Source organism: Sprattus sprattus (assembly GCF_963457725.1).
Source record: "Sprattus sprattus genome assembly, chromosome: 2".
NCBI classification, from domain to species: Eukaryota; Metazoa; Chordata; class Actinopteri; order Clupeiformes; family Clupeidae; genus Sprattus; species Sprattus sprattus.
Genome location: NC_137921.1, coordinates 7,897,085 through 7,916,691, shown reverse-complemented (window position 1 = coordinate 7,916,691; position 19,607 = coordinate 7,897,085). Strand labels below are relative to the sequence as shown.

The following is a 19,607-nucleotide window of genomic DNA, read 5'->3' as shown; positions in this document are numbered from 1 at the left end:
ATGTAAACACACACACACACACACACACACACACACACACACACACACACACACACACACACACACACACACACTGATTACAGATTGTATTCAAATTATAGAGAAGCCAGCAGGAGGAACAAATGCACCGATACATTTTCCACAAAAGATCACTTTTCTTTGCCGCATCGGAAAGCAGAAAAAGATCCCGTATCACGTAGGCTACTGGTCACTGTTGCTCTTGCGTTATATGCATAAGATTCTTTCCCAGTCTCTGGGATCTCCCTTATCGTCCGTCTACACATACAGCACGGTAACGAGTAGCCTCGTGTTACACAATAAACACCTGCAGAGAAACACTTGCCATTTCAGTAATGTAAGATGGACATAGTCCGTTTCAGTACCTAGCTTTGAGGTGGCAAATGTGTTTCATTAGACATATTTAGATTATTCGGTAGGCGGGCAGACAGGCAGGCAGACAGCAAATAATGAATAAACTGTATAATAAGGTATACACTGTATGGGTTCACAAGAAGTTTACTGATATATAAACTTAAACATGCACGCACACACACACACATACACAAGCACACACATACACACAACAAAAAACTGATCTTATCACACAATGCTGCTTGAAACTGTCTATGAAAGTCTAACTGAATTGTAAAGATTCTATCACAGTGGAACCAAACGATTAAAGGGAGTGTTGGTTTGGAAAGTGTATTCACGCGTGGAAATTTCACACACACACAAACACACATTCACACACCCTCACACACACTTTAACCAACTCTAGTCATATCTGGCCAAAAAGGGTGCTGTCTTGTACCACACACACACTGCAACACACACACAGACACACACACAGACACACAGACGTGCACTTAAACCAGCCCTTCTAGAATTTGGCCCACACAATCCTGCCCTGTTCCTCCCCGGATGAGGTCCAGTCAGGTGAGTGAATGTGTGCTATAAAATACATTACACATTCACATGAGAAAGGTCCTCTTTTTCTTCTTTGAGGATGAGTAACTGCGTGTGTTCCCCCGAGTGGTCTTGTGTTTTGAGTACCACAGGTTAATGCTGGCTGTGAGTCTGCTGTCAGAGGCTCAGACCGTGTGTGTGTGTGTGTGTGTGTGTGTGTGTGTGTGTGTGTGTGTGTGTGTGTGTGTGTGTGTGTGTGTGTGTGTGTGTGTGTGTGTGTGGGAAGGAGTTTGTGTGTGTAAGTGCGTGAGTGTGTGTGTGTGAGGGAGGGAGTTTGTGTGTGTAAGTGCGTGAGTGTGTGTGTGTGTGTGTGTGAGGGAGTTTCCTGGCTCGGAGGAATGCTGTCAGCATACAGCTTATGCTGCTGCGGGCGACCTTTGTAGCCTGCTCTGAGGTTCGGCCCTAGGTGTGCCTATTTACAGCCCAGCTCTCCTGGATTCCACGCCAACATTCTGCTCCTAGCCTGTCAAGGAGGTGTTCTGGAAACATTACGCATCATCTAGGGGTTCTGGAGCTGGAATTCGGAACACATTTCCAGGAATCTAGAAAATCTGTGCAATCCACTAATTGACTGCAACACTGCATGCTTCTGGAGAGGAGGATGCGGAGGATGGGAGAGTTATGGGGAGGGTCTAAGGGTTATCAGAGGAGTTGCATTCTTCAGCACAGGACATGTGGGTGTTCGTGTGTATGTGGAGCTGACCTTAACAGTATATACTCATACTGCTTAAAGCATGTGAACAAGTATGAGTTGTTATGGGATCTTACATATGAACAGAATGAGCACACTCTATATGAACACACTATATATGAGCACACTCTCTATATCAACACTCTCTATATCAACACACTCTAAATAAACACACTCTTCATGAACACACACACACAACATGAACACACACACTCTATATGAACACACACACACTATATGAACACACTCTATATGAACACACGCTCTCTACATGAACACACACACTCTATATGAACACACACACTCTATATGAACACACACACACTATATGAACACACTCTATATGAACACACACACTCTATATGAACACACACACTCTATATGAACACACACACTCTATATGAACACACTCTACATGAACACACACACACTATATGAACACACTCTACATGAACACACACACTCTATATGAACACACACACACTATATGAACACACTCTACATGAACACACACACTCTATATGAACACACACACACTATATGAACACACTCTACATGAACACACACACTCTATATGAACACACACACTCTATATGAACACACACACTCTACATGAACACACACTCTATATGAACACACACACTCTCTACATGAACACACACACTCTATATGAACACACTCTATATGAACACACGCTCTCTACATGAACACACACACTATATGAACACACTCTACATGAACACACACACTATATGAACACACTCTATATGAACACACACACTATATGAACACACGCTATATGAACACACGCTCTCTACATGAACACACACACTCTATATGAACACACACACTCTTTATGAACACACACACTCTATATGAACACTCTCCATATGAACCCACAGTCTCTACATGAACACACTCTTTGAACACACACACACTACATGAACACACACACTCTATATGAACACACACACTCTATATGAACACACACACACTCTACATGAACACACACACTCTATATGAACACACACACTCTATATGAACACACACACTCTATATGAACACACACACTCTATATGAACACACACACTCTATATGAACACACACACTCTACATGAACACACACACACTCTACATGAACACACACACTCTATATGAACACACACACTCTATATTAACACACACACTCTATATGAACACACACACACTCTATATGAACACACTCTATATGAACACACACACACTCTATATAAACACACTCTATATGAACACACACACTCTCTACATGAACACACTCTATATGAACACACACACACACTCTAATGAACACACACACACTCTATATGAACACACTCTCTGTGGCACACATGAAGGCACGCATACAACACCCACTGCAGCTGCTCAGAGTCTCCTGGCCGGGACACCAGCCATACATCTAGACAAACATCACTTCATCTTTTCCTCTTTTTTTCTAATTAAAGGGAACCATTATGGCAGCTCATAACCAGTTGCTAGGCAACTGACTGGATTAGGCAGACGGCTAGCCACCAGGGCAGCACAGTTCCCCTCCCTACTCACACCCAACCCCCCCCCCCCCCCCCCCCCCCCCCCCCCCCAAAAAAAACATTTTTGGAGTAGGGAATCACCGACTGGAGTACTGGGAGTGGGAAGATAAAGGTTGACCCAGTTTAAAGTGCTCTGTGCGCTGAGATTCAGGATTGGGGAGGAGGGTCATCCGTCAAGAGATACCCACAGCCCTACTAACCCCACACACATGCAGTACAGTAGATACCCACAGTCCTACTAACCCCAGACACATGCAGTACAGTAGATACCTACAGTCCTACTAACCCCACACACATGCAGTACAGTAGATACCTACAGACACATGCAGTACAGTAGATACCTACAGACACATGCAGTACAGTAGATACCTACAGACACATGCAGTACAGTAGATACCTACAGTCCTACTAACCCCACACACATGCAGTACAGTAGATACCTACAGACACATGCAGTACAGTAGATACCCACAGTCCTACTAACCCCACACACATGCAGTACAGTAGATACCCACAGACACATGCAGTACAGTAGATACCTACAGACACATGCAGTACAGTAGATACCCAGACACATGCAGTACAGTAGATACCCAGACACATGCAGTACAGTAGATACCCACAGACACATGCAGTACAGTAGATACCTACAGACACATGCAGTACAGTAGATACCCAGACACATGCAGTACAGTAGATACCCACAGTCACATGCAGTACAGTAGATACCTACAGCCCTACTAACCCCAGACACATGCAGTACAGTAGATACCTACAGTCACATACAGTACAGTAGATACCTACAGCCCTACTAACCCCAGACACATGCAGTACAGTAGATACCTACAGACACATGCAGTACAGTAGATACCCACAGTCCTACTAAGCCCAGACACATGCAGTACAGTAGATACCTACAGTCCTACTAAGCCCAGACACATGCAGTACAGTAGATACCTACAGACACATGCAGTACAGTAGATACCTACAGACACATGCAGTACAGTAGATACCTACAGACACATGCAGTACAGTAGATACCCACAGCCCTACTAAGCCCAGACACATGCAGTACAGTAGATACCTACAGACACATGCAGTACAGTAGATACCTACAGACACATGCAGTACAGTAGATACCCACAGCCCTACTAACCCCAGGGGACAACTGTACTAGCCCGCAAAGAGAGATGAGGAGATAATGCGCCCACGCACACACACACACACTCCCTCTCTTTCTTTCACTCACTTACACTCTCTCTCACTCACACACACACACACACACAAACACACTCATAGTACACACATTGTACATTCACACACACATTGTCGAACCCATGACCTTGGTGTTGATAGCTACTATAACTCAATTTGATTCTATTAAAAATCATTTATATAGCGCTGAAAACAATAAAATTGTATTAATGGGCTTTAAGGAGCCCAGAGCCTGAACCCCCCTGGAGGAAGCGCAGAGGGAAAAGGGGCAAGAAAAAACTCCCTCTTAACAGGAAGAACCTGCGATCAGAACCTTGGCTCATAAAGGGGGGAGATAGAAAAGGTAAAGTGGGAGGGGAGGGGAGAGAATCTGATGAATTCAAACATGTATCCGGATAAGCCTTCTAAAATACATGTGGCAAATGTATACACTACATAAAAACATAAGATGGTATAATACATGATTTATACAAAATGTATAGTGAATACGATTGGGAGCATTCCAGTATTGCAGAACAGCTTAGAGGGTAAACGGTGTGCTCATAAGGTTATTATTACAAGGGCCAGTAGAGCAATGAAACAGAAAACTGCCAATGGTGGCAATATTTTACATTACGGGTAAATAGGCTAGCGCAAAGTGTGTAGATGTAGAACGAGCATGGTCGAATTAATGCATGACAGTGTGGTGGGGATAAAGCCACATACACATGGAAAAAGGTACATTTACACACACACAGAGACACAAACACACACACACAGACACACACACACAGACACACACACGCACACACAGACACAGACACACACACACACACACACAGACACAGACACAGACACAGACACAGACACAGACAGCTTCGTATACGGAAAATGTAAATGTATATTGCACACACATACATGAAAGATGTAGCAGAAACAAACACATGCCGACACACACTTTCCAGAGAGATACACAGACACACAGGTGCACGCACGCACACACACACTTACACATGCACACGTTTAGCACACTAATACACACCTGACACCTAAGTTATACTTCCTGAAACAGCTTCCCCAATGACAGCTCTGTGATCCTTGTCCATGTAAATATATGATGGGTGTGCGTGGGTTTGTGTGTATGTGTGTGTGTCTGAGGGACACTGACACCCAGCACTTCTTTTCTGTCTTGGCAAGATCAAAACCCATCTATCAAACCTCCCACCGAGGGCTGATCGTTCATCCGAAGGACACAAGGTCGCTGGTCAAGAGCCCCTTCATTATCAACAACACCTATCCAGTCATCTTAAGGAGTGTGTATGTGTCTGTCCATCCTTTAGAGTGTGTCAATGTGAGAATGCTTTGATCGTTGCTGCCTATCTAGTCATTTCAAGGAGTGTGTATGTGTCTGTCGGTCCTTTACAGTGTGTCAATGTGAGAATGCTTTGATTGTTGTGGCCTATCCAGTCATTTCAAGGACACCAGGTCGTTGGTCAAGAGCCCCTTTATTACCAACAACGCCTGACCAGTCATTCCAAGGACGTTAGGTCAGGGGGAAAAGGCCCCATTATTAAAGCAGCCAACTGTAACATCCCACTATGTACCCATCATCAGTTAATGTAATAGCCTGTCTACATGCAGCAGAGCTATGCTGGAGTAGATGTTTTGTATAGCGTGCAGTGTAATAGCTCTATGAAGAGCTCATGCTTTTTGCCAGGTCCCCCGTAGCTTCTCTGAGAATCTCTGTGCTTGAGGCAGTCATATAAGTATTTTATGAAAAATAAATAATTTGGGCTTTTTAGTCATGAATGCTATACCTAGGTTTCTATATAACGGTACTATCCTGGTATGTGACTACATGTACATAATGTGCAGTACACTCTAAAAACAAAAGGTTCTATATAGAACCTTAAAGGGTTCTATATAGAACCTTAAAGGGTTCTATAGCTTGGTACGTATATGTCACCCTCTGTATACAGTGTAACAGCTCTCTATGTGTGGACCTCACTCTTCCATCAGTTTCCCTGTAGCTTCTCTGAGCACTTCTATGCCCACACACTCACAGACGTGACATTAAAGGTACAGTCCGCGATTCTGGCAAAAGATACTAAAGCTCAACAGACCAAGTATATAGTGTACAGCCCGGTCGGTGAGGAGCAATTTGCTGAAATTGACAAAAAGTGTATAGGATTAGAAACTTGAACTGTACCTTTAATAGACTTCAAAAAGCCATCTGACCGGATGTGCTTTCCTCGACTATGCTTTATTCAGCATAAAGAACTGAATCATCTGTGGCACTTTGTTAACTACCCACTCCTGACCAATCTCACCCAGCGAATGAATGACAGGTATGCTGCTATAACAACAGAGCCCTTTCTGTTCATAAATAATCTGTGAGACACACACACACACACACACACACACACACACACACACACACAGGGACATGGCCTTACAGTGCTTTTTAAAGTCATTGCTGGAGTCATGCAAGGTCCTCTCGGGTGAACACAGTACCACCGTCTCCTCCACAACAGCTTCCCCAGTCTATAGACAAGATACCTTTCAGCACTTCAGGAAGGGTGTGTTGTGTGTGTGTGTGTGCATGTATGACATGTTTGTATGAGCTATTGACATGGTTTAAGAGGGGTGTGTTTCAATGCTAGGGGCGAGGTGTGTGTCCTGTCTAGTGTGTGTGTAGGCTAGGCACGCTGTGTGATCTGTGTGTGACCCTGTCCTTAAGGCATGGTTTTTGAGTGGTATGTAAGTCACTGTGCTGTAGGTGTGAGTTTGAGTGTGTGACCTCTGTGTGTGTGTGTGTGTGTGTGTGTGTGTGTGTGTGTGTGTGTGTGTGTGTGTGTGTCAGTGCTAGAGGCAGGGTTAATGAGTGTTATCCCTCACGGTACGTGTATGTGTCGGTCAGTCCATTAGAGTGTGTTAACGTGCAAATCAGACCCTCCAGGATCTTGCAAGAGAATGCTTTGCTTGTGATGACGAAAGGCGACTGAATTTACTGTAGGAATTCTCTAACATTGTGGTTAAAATGATGTGTGTGTGTGTGTCAGTGCTATAAGTAGGGTGTGTGAGTCACCCCTCTTGGTGTTTGTGTGTCTGTGCGTGCGTGTGTCCGTGCTATGAGCAGGGTGTGTGAGTTCTCCCTGTTGGTGTTTGTTCTGCTAATGATGACATAAGGGCATTAATATGCAGTCATGACAGAATGACTCAAGCATCGTTAATATGCAGTGCAATCACAGCGAGGCGTCAGACAACCATGACAACACCTTCTGGGCCCGTGGGGTGATGGGTTAAATCTGAACATTTCAGGATTATTTATAACATTTATGTAACAAGCACCATCGCTGATCATCTATCCATATAGACCTATCCAAAACAGCTGTACATAGACATAATGTATACATAAGTTTCAGACACATAATACCATGAACGGTAACAAGAATTAGTAGAGGTTGAGATCCAATGAACCATAAGTGACACCATAGTAGCTACACACAGCAAAGCTATACTCCTTCCTGTTATATCCCTGACCTGCACTTTGTGGAGGAGTTGTGAGTTACACGTAGATTGTTTTGAACGTTGCAGTCAGTTCTGGCTTGGTGATATGTTATCTATCCTTGGCCCTTATCTTGACACAAGCGTTCAAATGTGTTTGAAACCCACACCCTATGACAGCAAGGCAGTCACTATTCAGGCAACATTAAGCCTTAAAAACGTTTTCACTCTTCAGACTTTTAGATAACCAGCAAAGATCTTCACGTAACTAATGTAATTTAATTAATCTATGTTAAGCTATGTGAACAGACATATCAGAGTTTTACAAAACAGAATATATATTATGTAGCAAGAGGCTCTGGGTAAAATGTGTTGTCCTGTGTTTTACGTCATTTATGGGAATATACTGTATGTAACAGTTCTCTGACTTTAATGTAAGCTAATTATTAGAGTTTTAGACAGTTAGCGCCATCATTGTAAGTTTTGTAACACAAAACAAATGGTGAGACATTTATGTATAGGTCTAGTTGGCCAGAACATAGGCTGTAGGCCTTCGTATACAGGTGAATAAGTTCCTACTGTAAACTATATCCAAATTGAGCCAACCTACACGACTAACAGATTGTTCCTCATCTTGTCAGCAGAAACAACAACCGCGTTCCCCAAATTGTGCTAAAAGACTGAAAGATTTCTAAAAAACTATGTAACCTGTTACTCTAGTCTACATCTGTCTAAGGTGGACCGTCGCCCTCCCAACTTTCTTATAAGAAGCCATGGATATGAAACCCCAGTGGTTCAATAACTTGAAATTTGAACCCACGTCTCCGCCAACCTTTGAGTTACCTCACTCGCCATGGAAACACTTACCCGGCGTAATGCGCTTTAATTTTCACGTATTCCGTGTGTAGGTCCATCACTGATCCGTTACTCGTAGGCATTATAATACAGAATGGATAGCATTTGCAGTCTTAAAAACTGAATCGGCGTTTCCGTTTGACAGAATAAAGTTGTCGAGGATCAATACTCCGTCAAGAGGTGAGTCTACCAGGCGACAAAGTAGTCTGGTCTTGCACAGTATTTCTCGGAGTCACCTTGTCAAAACAGAAAAACATTTGCTCAGAAAAGTTGATCGACTCTGTTCCGCGGCTTTTTGGGTCCATCCATATCTTGGCAGCTTGTTTCCCAGTGTCACACTCGCTGGGCTTGCTATGGTTACGGGGCGGAGAAAGCGCCGTTAAGACGGGTTACTTCCAGGTCTGGATTGGCCTGGTCGGAATCCACCTGTTGTCGAGCGGGGACAGAGCGCAGCTACAAAGTTGCAGCATAGCCTTACTGATCTTGACGTAAACATTGAAATGATTTCCAAATCGAATACGTCAAAAATACACCGGGTTTCGATGGAATCTTGCTCATGAATCAGAAAAGTAATCACATGCAGAACCGTTCTTTTTCGGGTCCATTTCTTGCGACATCGGTCAGTATGTCGTCTTCATCCCCCTATCGGTGTGCTGCATGTTATTTCTACTTTTCTCCAAGTCAACATTCTCCACATTCCCGCAATATTAGCCTGTAGTGTAGTGTTTACAACTATCTTGCGTTGTTGAAGCAACTAGCCTAGGCGCACTATTATAGGCAACTGTAGGCAAGCGCAGTAACGGGCCCATGTGACCACAAAGTCTTGACAACATCCAATTAACATCTAACAAGCCGTGGTCAAGGCAGGTATATGCTGAACGGGTGCGCCAAGCCCATCCGTGCCTGTTTAATGTCATCCCAGCGGAATTACATATTTTGACTGTCACTTTCTTTGTAATGTGTGCAATGATAGCCAACTTCTTTTTTTTTCTAATTTTACAGTGGAGAAAATAATTACAATTTAATTTCCTCCTTGCAAGCTCACTAGATAGATATTTGAGAGCGTGTCGTTAAATGCATTAGTGCATATAATTTCAGCAGGGCGATATAGTCTAAAAGAAATTGACAGGTAGGTTCAATACTGCTGCAGGGTCTGTGACAGATGATAACCTCCCCGTTTATGGCCTTACTGGGGTGGAAACGTATGGTTGAAAGTTTGATACAGTAAGGAAAGGAAGGTTTATCTGGTATGTTGGCGCCTCCTGCTGGGCAACTGAAAACCCTTCTTCAAAAAAAAAAAAATGAAACCTAGTTACACATAGTTTGTGATGTAGGCCTAACTGTGATATCACGTTGCTTAGCCTTTTTTTCCGGGGGGGGGGGGGGGGGGGGGTTAATGGGTCTAATGATTTAGAAGACCCATTCAGTAGGTACATTAGGCAAGACAATTGTGTCAATTTGTTGATTGCTGATTCACACATACAGCAATACTTTCTTGTCCACTAGATGGCAGCACAACATAACAACATACATATTTCCCCTCTAGCTACATAGAGTAGCTAGTAACAGGTGGATAGCAATGGAGGGAAGTTGCATTCAGGAGCCTTTATAAGCAAAAATGTGGCGCCACAATAAATTATACCAGTTTTTCATATCTATATGTAACATAGCTGTAACATAGCTTTACAGGACAGATGATATGTCAAGTAACAACATAAAGAAGGAGTAACATAAGTCAAAACCAACAATATTTATCAGAATCAGAATCAGATTTTATTGGCCAAGTTAGTTTGAACAAACAAGGAATTTGACTTGGTAAACTGACTCTCAATGTGCTTACACAAAATATACATTACAACACAATACAAAACAAACACACTACAAAAACAAACAGTGCAATGGTCTTAAAGCTTAAGAAAGTATATACAGGAGCTGTGAATTGTTACAATAGTGCAAAGAAGAAGTGGAGAGTGCAAGAAGTGCAGGGATAAATATATATGGTACGGTGGATAAATATATATGTTACTATGGGTTAGTTGGTCAATAGTGAGACAGCGAGGGGGAAGAAACTGTTTTTGTGTCTGGAGGTTTTTGTGAACAGTGCTCTGTAGCGCCTACCAGAGGGGAGGCGTTTGAATAGTTTGTGTCCGGGGTGTGAGGTGTCTGCAGTGATTTGTCCTGCCCGTTTCCTGACTCTGGCGGTGGACAGGTCTTGGATGGTGGGCAGGTTGGCCCCAATGATCTTTTCAAAAACATAAAAAGCACGAGAGAGCGCAACACCGTGTCAGCCATCCGTGACGCCATCTTGGTAAGAACCATTTATTGACTGATCTTGAAAGTATAGGCATACAAAACCGAAATAAGTCATCACATAGAAAATAACTCAGTGTTACTGCAAGAAGCGAACATTCACATTGCAGTATGACGTTCATATTCACTTATACGTCCTGTTACCTATGACAAAAGCATAGTGGGGCGAGCCCTGCCGGAAGTCATAGAAATGCATTGAGAGCCCTGTTTTGTGAAAAAAAATGGATTTAACATGAAAGTCAATAAGAGAGGTCTGGGGTGAATCTATTTCGCCAAAAATGGGGCAGATAGGCAACTCCTCCAATCACTCTGTTTAATGTTGACTGGAAGTTAAAGTACAAGAAATACAACATATGTGTATGAATTTGGGGTTAGTGTTAGGGTTCTTATGTATATGAACTTCAATACATCTATAAAATGAATATGAAATGATATAAGTAGTAAGTGTCTCACTGCTTTGCAAGTTCTAACATACATAATATAATTTATCAACTAAGATATGTATTTTAGCTAAACTGATGACAATGCATTATCACATCCAATTATTTGTATTTATATAGCACTTTTCATAAAAGGCAATGCAGCTCAAACTGCTTAACAGCAAAGAAATGACATGCACAGTGATCCATATGAAAAATATACAAATAGATAGATTCATAGATAAATAGATTAAATAAACATAAAAACTGGGATGGAGTGCATAAAGATTTAAGATAAAAAAGAATACATAAAATGCATTATATAAGATAGAAAATACAAATCTGTAGAAAGAAAATGAAGATCAAGGTAGAAAACGTAATGGATTTGTAAATTAAGTCAGCAAGTAATGGTTTGCTCGCAATACCTGAAACGTTAAAGCTCTATTTGCGTGAAGAACTATTTTGTCTTAGCGTAAGTCACGAAATGGCACCAAAATCATTTTGGAGGAATGTCTCCTATCGTTTTGACAAGTAACCAAATAATAAGCGGGATAATGTAAAGTCCGTTATAAATCTAGCTGTGTGTCAAAGGCAAAAGTTTCACTGAGTATTCGTATGCAATGTTTTTCCGCTGGTTAACAACCAGTTTGAGGAATTACTATGTAAAAACAATGCAAGGCCGTACCACAGCTATTTAAGCAATTGAGCATGCTGGTTTGTCATGGGAGTCACTCCGAGGAATAACTACAGACGTTACACCATCAATGACCAGCATATGAGTAAACTATTACTTTTAGATCACTATATATATGGAAAGATGCTGAATTTTGACAGACAAATGAAATTATTCACTTGAAATATATTTATTATAAATACATTTATTTTATTTTATAAAATAATCCAGATTTTTGCTGAAACTTTTTTCAGTTTTGTGCTTTGTTTATTATTTTGCAGCCTTGTTACCAACTTTACAAAAGTGGTGCAGTATAGAACTTGCTTTGAAATGAAATGTATGAATGAAAAAAATAGATTTAGTTGTCAATGAAGACATTATCCCACTATTACTGCTGTATATGTAAGTCATGGGCTATCAATGAGACAAAGTGATCCAAAAATGCAACTCTAAATCTGGCATTTATCCAAAGAGCGTCTTGAATTGCCCAGGAGTTGAACCTCATGTTATCTACTTGTTATTCAACAACACTAACCATTGTACCACTGATCACACATGGTACATTTGCCACACACAAAAGTGGTATCTACAGTATTGTGATAGACATAACAAAAATCTAGCCCCCGACTGACAAGACTGAAAGCTCATCGGCCCCCCGGTAATTTGAGTTTAAGACCCCTGGGCTAAGCTGAAGAGATACGTTTTTAGCTTTCTTTTGAGAATGTTAAGTGAGCTGGCTTCTCTGATATCTATACGACAATTCAGCATGACGTCACAACAACAAATATCTTACTTCCGGCTGGCAAACGTCGACCCTGCCCATAGTAAACCTGAACAAACCAACAGGATTTTTGACAGGACCTGTAATGTCAACACGTTTTATGATTATGATCTTGTGAACTGAAAAAGTAGACGTTCCTGATTTCGTTGCTGTTGATATTTGTTAGCGAATAACGGTAATATTGCAACGACCAAGTCATTGAAATACATTGAAGTATCAAACTTGTAGCGACTTAGATCGCTATAGCCAACTTAACATGAACTATTTTCAGGACTGTTTGTAGCTTTCCAGCTATCTGTCTGGACACAAGAATTTGTCCATACAGATATAAATAAAGTACCTATTATTGAAAACTGTGTCATTGTATTGTACATGAGCAGTTTTGAGGATTTTAGCTCTTTTAGCATGCTACCAAACGTTATGCTACCGTTAAGCTACCCAACAGCAAACCAACAAAAACATCTTATTTGTATAAACTTGCACAAGCTTTGAGACATATTAACATTGTGGCGAGTTGATGGCGTTGATTGACTAACTTTAGACATCCTAGCTTGTTAACATTTGCTAGGGGAAGAAAGTTGACTTAACATGAACGATTTTCAGGACTGTTTGTAGCTTTCCAGCTATCTGTCTGGACACAAGAATTTGATAATAGGTCGTCGCCAACTTTGTTGCCATTTCGCGACTGTACAAATCAAATCGGAAAATACGGTAAGAAATGTTCCTGCTGAGAGTCAAACAAGACTTTGTGCATTGTCTACACACCTGTCACTTGTGAAATATGTAAGGTTGATTCATTAAACCATATTTATATTGATAAAAACATATTTGTTAAGCGGATTTTTTGGTGGCCCGCGGGATAATAGGTCGCGTTACGATAGCTTGTTAACATTTGCTAGGGGAAGAAAGTTGACATAACTTTACGTTAGCTCAGCTCTCAGCGTGCGCAGGCAGAATGTGAAAATAAGCATTTATATGAGTTGCCCGCTTGTGTTGTTACTCTCAAGAAAAGGATTATTAACGATTGTAATCTAGAATTTGCTGAAATAATCTTATAATAATTATAATAATAATCCTTTACGTAGCTGGGTACATGAGGCATTACAACCCCAAACACAACACGATTTTGCCAAAACATTTGCGTAAACGAACTACTTCGGCTGTTGACAGGATGACAGTTTGCCACCTGGAAGTACCTTGGCAACCTTTGTTTACAAACATTCTGATTAAGTCTATAGGCAGTGTGTTCCATAGATTTGGGGAGTAATGGACAAAGTGTGAGGGACCGAGGCGGTCACCCCACGTTTTAGGATGTAGGCTGACTGGAGTTGGTGGGGAATTCAGGATAGAGGGTGCAGGCTATTATACACAAATATTTTCTTATTCATTTAAAAAAGGGACTTTCCGGTATCGAACCCACATAGGTGCCCAAAAACAAACAAATATAAATCGCAAAGACAAACGCACAAAAAGGGATACATTTAACTAGGAACAATTTTCTATGGACACTTTACTAGGCACAATTCTCTATGCACAATTCAATAGGCACAATTGACTAGGTCCACAACTAGGCACACAGTGTTCACAAGTCCAAACCCCGTTTTTCATTTCACCTCACAGAAGGTAAGTGCTTTTTTTCGCTCATGCCTCCCAATGCTTTCACAAAGCTCTTTTTCAATCCTTGAAAGACGCACCCTCTAAATAGGCTGGCCACTTGGGCTAAATTGGCCCTATTGGCTTCACTTGGAACCAACCATTATTGTGGGGGAGCCTGGACCCAACCATTGTGGTGGGGAAGTCCACCCCACATTAGGGCCAAACTCCTCTCCAGTGAGTCACGGTAAGAAGGGTTGGAATTCACCTTCTCACACAAAGGCTTATGACAACATTACCTTACGGCTGTTGCTGGGAACCTCCAATCAGACCCTCCAGGATTGTGCGATGTCGCGATCGCGCCAATTCACGCAAATTCAAGTGTTCCTTGAAGGCAAGAATTTGACATGGGAGTTTGCAATGTAACTTGGTCCTAGCCCATTAAGGGCTTTGTATATAAGGAGAAGGACCTTAAAATAAATTCTAAATGTTATCGGAAGCTAGTGCAGAGCAGCCAAAACAGGACTAATGTGCTCTCTCCTTGCGGGTCTGGTAAATAGCCGAGCTGCAGAGTTGTGAATGAGCTGAAGTCTCTCAGTTGGTTTTTTTCGGGAGGCCAGTAAGTAGTTAGTAGTTTCTCATTGAGCTCTCTCTCTCTCTCACACCATTGCCCTGAACAAGGGTAATAAAAGTCAACTGTCCAACTAAATAAAAGTACACCTGATCCACTTTCCGGTATTCACTTTTCAGACCACTCATCAACAATGATTAACACCAGTCTGATTGACGGCCAACTCGATGCAGATAGGGCTGGCTGCAGCGCTGCAACAGAAACGTTGGTGATGTGACACACACACACACGCAGCCTCCAGGCACAAGCAACGCAGGCAGTGTGCATTGGGCCTTAGTACTGCAAGGAAAGGTTCACTCCCATATACCCAGTCACCTAGGCATCAATGGCTATGCTTAAAGATTGTGTCCATGTGTCCACGTGTCCCGCAGTCAAGCTTCCTGTTGCACAGGAAGGTAGAAGAAACCATGGCAACTGGAGGAATTCTTAGAAGTTTTTTTATTCAAAATGTACAGTACCAGTCAAAAGTTTGGACACACCTTACATTTTTTGGAGAAGTGTTTCCTTTACTTTTATTATTTTCGACAGTGTAGGTTAGTACTGAAGACATTTAAACTATGAAAGAACACACATGGAATGGTGTACTAAACAAAAAAAGTGTTATCTACCATGTAGAAAATAATAAAAGTAAAGAAAGAAATTCTCAAAAAATGAGAAGGTGTGTCTAAACTTTTGACTGGTACTGTATTTGTTTTCCTCCAAATTGCTTGTTAAACTGCAGGTGGGTGTACAAGAGCATCTTCCTCTCTCAGACCTTGAGGTTCTTTGCACTCTTCTCTGGAACACAGAGATATCAATCATTTTATAATTTAAAACACAATACGAGATATTACTGGCTGTACTGAAATTCTGAATTATTTGGTATTCTCTTACTGAGTGTTAGATGCTCCAACATATCCTGAGTCCTTGGTACTTGAACTTGGAACTTGGATCGTTTTCTGGAAAACAAACAGGTTTAGCATTGATCCAGCTTGTTGTTAAAGAACACTGAGGATATTGATGTTAAAATCTCATCTTTAAATATGTTTCTCCATCATATCACACTTAAAGCTGTAGATCCATGAAGGATATGGCCACTAGGGTGCAGTATAACATGAGGTGGGTCTCCACACACAAACACAGTGTTCTGCTGCGGGGAGCAGTGGGAGAGGCACACACACTGAAGGAGATCGTACTGACAGTATTTACTGATTCTTATGACCACTGACCTCTCAATGAGACAGGTGGCCATCAACGCCCCATTAATAGCAAAGTTAACAGCCAGAAACAAAATGGCAAACAAAATAAAGCTACATAGCTTCAATATTATTGGTTATGAATACTTTATATTCACGTGACGGGCAATTTACTGTCAAAACATGCACCCTTTCCTCTTGCAGTCTCTAGATCCCTCAACGTTGTCAACTTATCATTTGCCTTCTGCCTGCACCCACAAAATCTTGATTGCCATCAAACATCAGTGGGCACCACATTCCTAACTTATAGACCAGATTACTTTGTGCATCTTCCATAACACTTCCACCAACATGCTTTGCAGGTGGTTAGACCTTAGCTAGTTACGTAAATCTATCCAATGTTATCATGGCTTGGTAGCAAACAATTACATTAACATTAATTTGCCTCTACATTCGATGTCAGTTATATTATTGCAATTATGGATACAAATTGAATTTTACACATATGTACTGTCATGTTATGCATAACATTTAATATTATATGGGGTTAATTAATCCTGAAGGTAAATTACAGCATGTCATTTTAAGTGGCATCTATTTATAGAAATGGAATATAGTATTCATAATTATGTTTTCATTAGTGTATAATTACCTCTTACTTTGTATCGTTGTGTTTTTGTTAACTGAGAATGAGCCCTTCGTATCTACATAGGGAGCGGGTCCACTTTTTTCTACTTATTATTTCTTTTAATTATATCATTTTGTATTATTTTTTTCTTTTATTTCCATATCTCTGATCTCTCTGTCATGCCATGCCAAGGGACAACGGATGAAAACTAGCTAACCAAGCTAATTCTGGTGCATTTACATTTTCTGGGAAATGTTTAACAATGTACACTGTCCCTTTTCAAATAAACGCATAAATAAATAAATACACTTCCACCGAGGCCACCATGTTTCTATAGTAGCCCAGAACTGTCAAATCAACATTGGCACGAGAGAGGGCCTTTGGCGTTGTTATGGCATTTGAAGGTAGCCGTAGGTGCTCGCACACACTTGTAAAGGGAAGGATATTCATCTCACCACTAGATGCCACTAACAATTTCACACTGTACCTTTCATGTTTTGCCTCAACTGATGCCACATTTTAAACCTACCTGTTCTCTTCCTTTGCAACTTTCCTGCACAGGTAAAGAATCTGGACAAGAGTGAAAATCTAAAGAGAATAAAAAAAACTGTGTGTCAGAAGCAGAAGTCACATGCATTTTGATGTTATGTACATTGGCATGTGATGTCAACTGCTACTTTCAGGCATTTTTGTAGCACTCCCTGAGCAGGTATACATAACAAAGTGGATGTATCCTCAAGTGCAAGGACATTGTCTGATTTCTAATAAACAGGATATAAAATTAGCAGCTAAACCTCCAGTCTCAGAACTTAAGAGGAGCTACAGCCCAACGTGATTGATTGTAATTATACATGGAGGTAACATAATACATAAACTAATTTAATGAAGAGCTGCAAGATTATTGAACAATCTGAAATAATTTAATAACATTTCATTTAATAAGTCACTTAAACAGACAAAGAAACAAAAAATAAACTTGCATTTTTTCAGGAATCTTTCAGAACATACCAAGGTGCATAGAATTAAAGGCACCACAACAAAACTCAATATGAGCATATATCTGTGCCTTGGTTTGTCTGTGCATTTAACATCAGCTGCAGCACTTCCTTCTTCAACTTTCTGTTTTCCAATGGCATCACAGCTGAAAGACAAAAAAAACTGCTAAATGTAGTGTGCAGTTCTATGGTAAGCCATATCACGAAGGCAGCTCCCAAAATAGTACAGTTTCATGGTAAGGCTTACAGCTCCCACAACAGAAACTATTCTAAAAGCCAAAAAAAAGAGTTAAAAAACGTGAGGAATTTATGGATTTGACGAATGTGCAAGGAGCTGAAGCAATGACAGCAACAGTTTTTAACTGGGCCATTATATTTGTCAGGATCCTCAACGATGTTCTTAAATTTAGCAAAGCTTTTACTTTTCATGTGCTGCATGCTTGTGTCAAAATGACCTACTCAGTCCAGGCAATGCAGGTCACTCCATCTGTAGAGTACTGACCCTTAGGACAGTCTTCACACTCTGTGTCTGAGGTTTTAGAACCTGTGGATATAAAAAAAAGGGGGGGGGGGGGGGGGGGGGTGTTCCACTGTAATGTCAACCTCAACTGATGCTGTACTGGTAGAACAAGGTTCTAAAACCACCACACATTTTGATGAAGATGTGTCTGCACTGTACAAGCTGCTTTGGGTTAAAGGGCCTGCATATATAGATATATAAAGAGCTACATATACTATATATATACTTAATCTTAGTCTTGTGTGGTGATCGGAGTTGTGATTTAGAGTTTGGGTGTTCTTAAATTTGGGAGTGGCTTGATTAAATTAATATCTTACAATGTCCCTCAAAAGGTAAAGCCCTTTTTAATCCCAGTATTCAATTTGCCAAAAGAATACTTACCAGGTGTTATAACTTTCTGCCCAGCTGTACAGACTGTATGTTTTCCAGCGAAACTGCACTCATTCGGTGATGAATAACTTAAACAGTGATGTCCATCAAGAACATCACACACGGCATCATCTGTTGTAGTGCATTCATGTAATGTATACAGGCCTTGACCTAAAAAAACACAATATAACAAATCATGTCACACAAGACATAAGACACAACCATGACCATTATTAAGAAAGAAGTGGATCCAAACCTGAATCACATCTTTTGCATTGACGACATTTAAAGTGGTCATTTGGCTTATCCATGTATGTCCCCTTCAAACATGGAATACATGAAGTGCCAGAGTCCCTTGTGCAGTCTTCACTAACCATTAGACCTAGAACATAAAAACACTGACAATGATGCTGAGAAATCTATAAGCAATCTTATATTATTTGTACTTACATTCATTGTCCTTACAGTTGTAGTAATAATCTCTACTAGCACATACTATACTTCACTTGGCCTTTCTATTAAGAAGAAATTTAAGATACAGTCCACAATTCTAGCAAAAGGTTGTTGATATTTCAGCTCAATTGCCAATCAAATTACACCTCTTTCCTCTGTGCGTCTGAAGCATGGTGCAGATTGGCTGGAATTGTATCTGTCCAAAGGTTTATGCTTGCTTCCCATTTACAGAGTTAGGACTGTGTAAGAACACCAGAGGTGAATCTAAACGGACAGCTTGAG

At 41.0% G+C, this 19,607-nt stretch overlaps 1 protein-coding gene across 1 annotated transcript in view; it reads right to left on the bottom strand.

Moving 5' to 3' along the window:
- Positions 1 to 8,861, bottom strand: part of prkcz (protein kinase C, zeta) — a gene marked incomplete at both ends in the record, with an annotated part of 168,797 nt that extends 159,936 nt beyond the window's left edge. Inside the window, one exon of the mRNA XM_080833639.1 lies at positions 8,791 to 8,861. Within this exon, the coding sequence (XP_080689765.1) occupies positions 8,791 to 8,861 (71 nt within the window). The remainder of the gene's footprint in view (positions 1 to 8,790) is intronic.
- Positions 8,862 to 19,607: the final 10,746 nt, after the last annotated feature.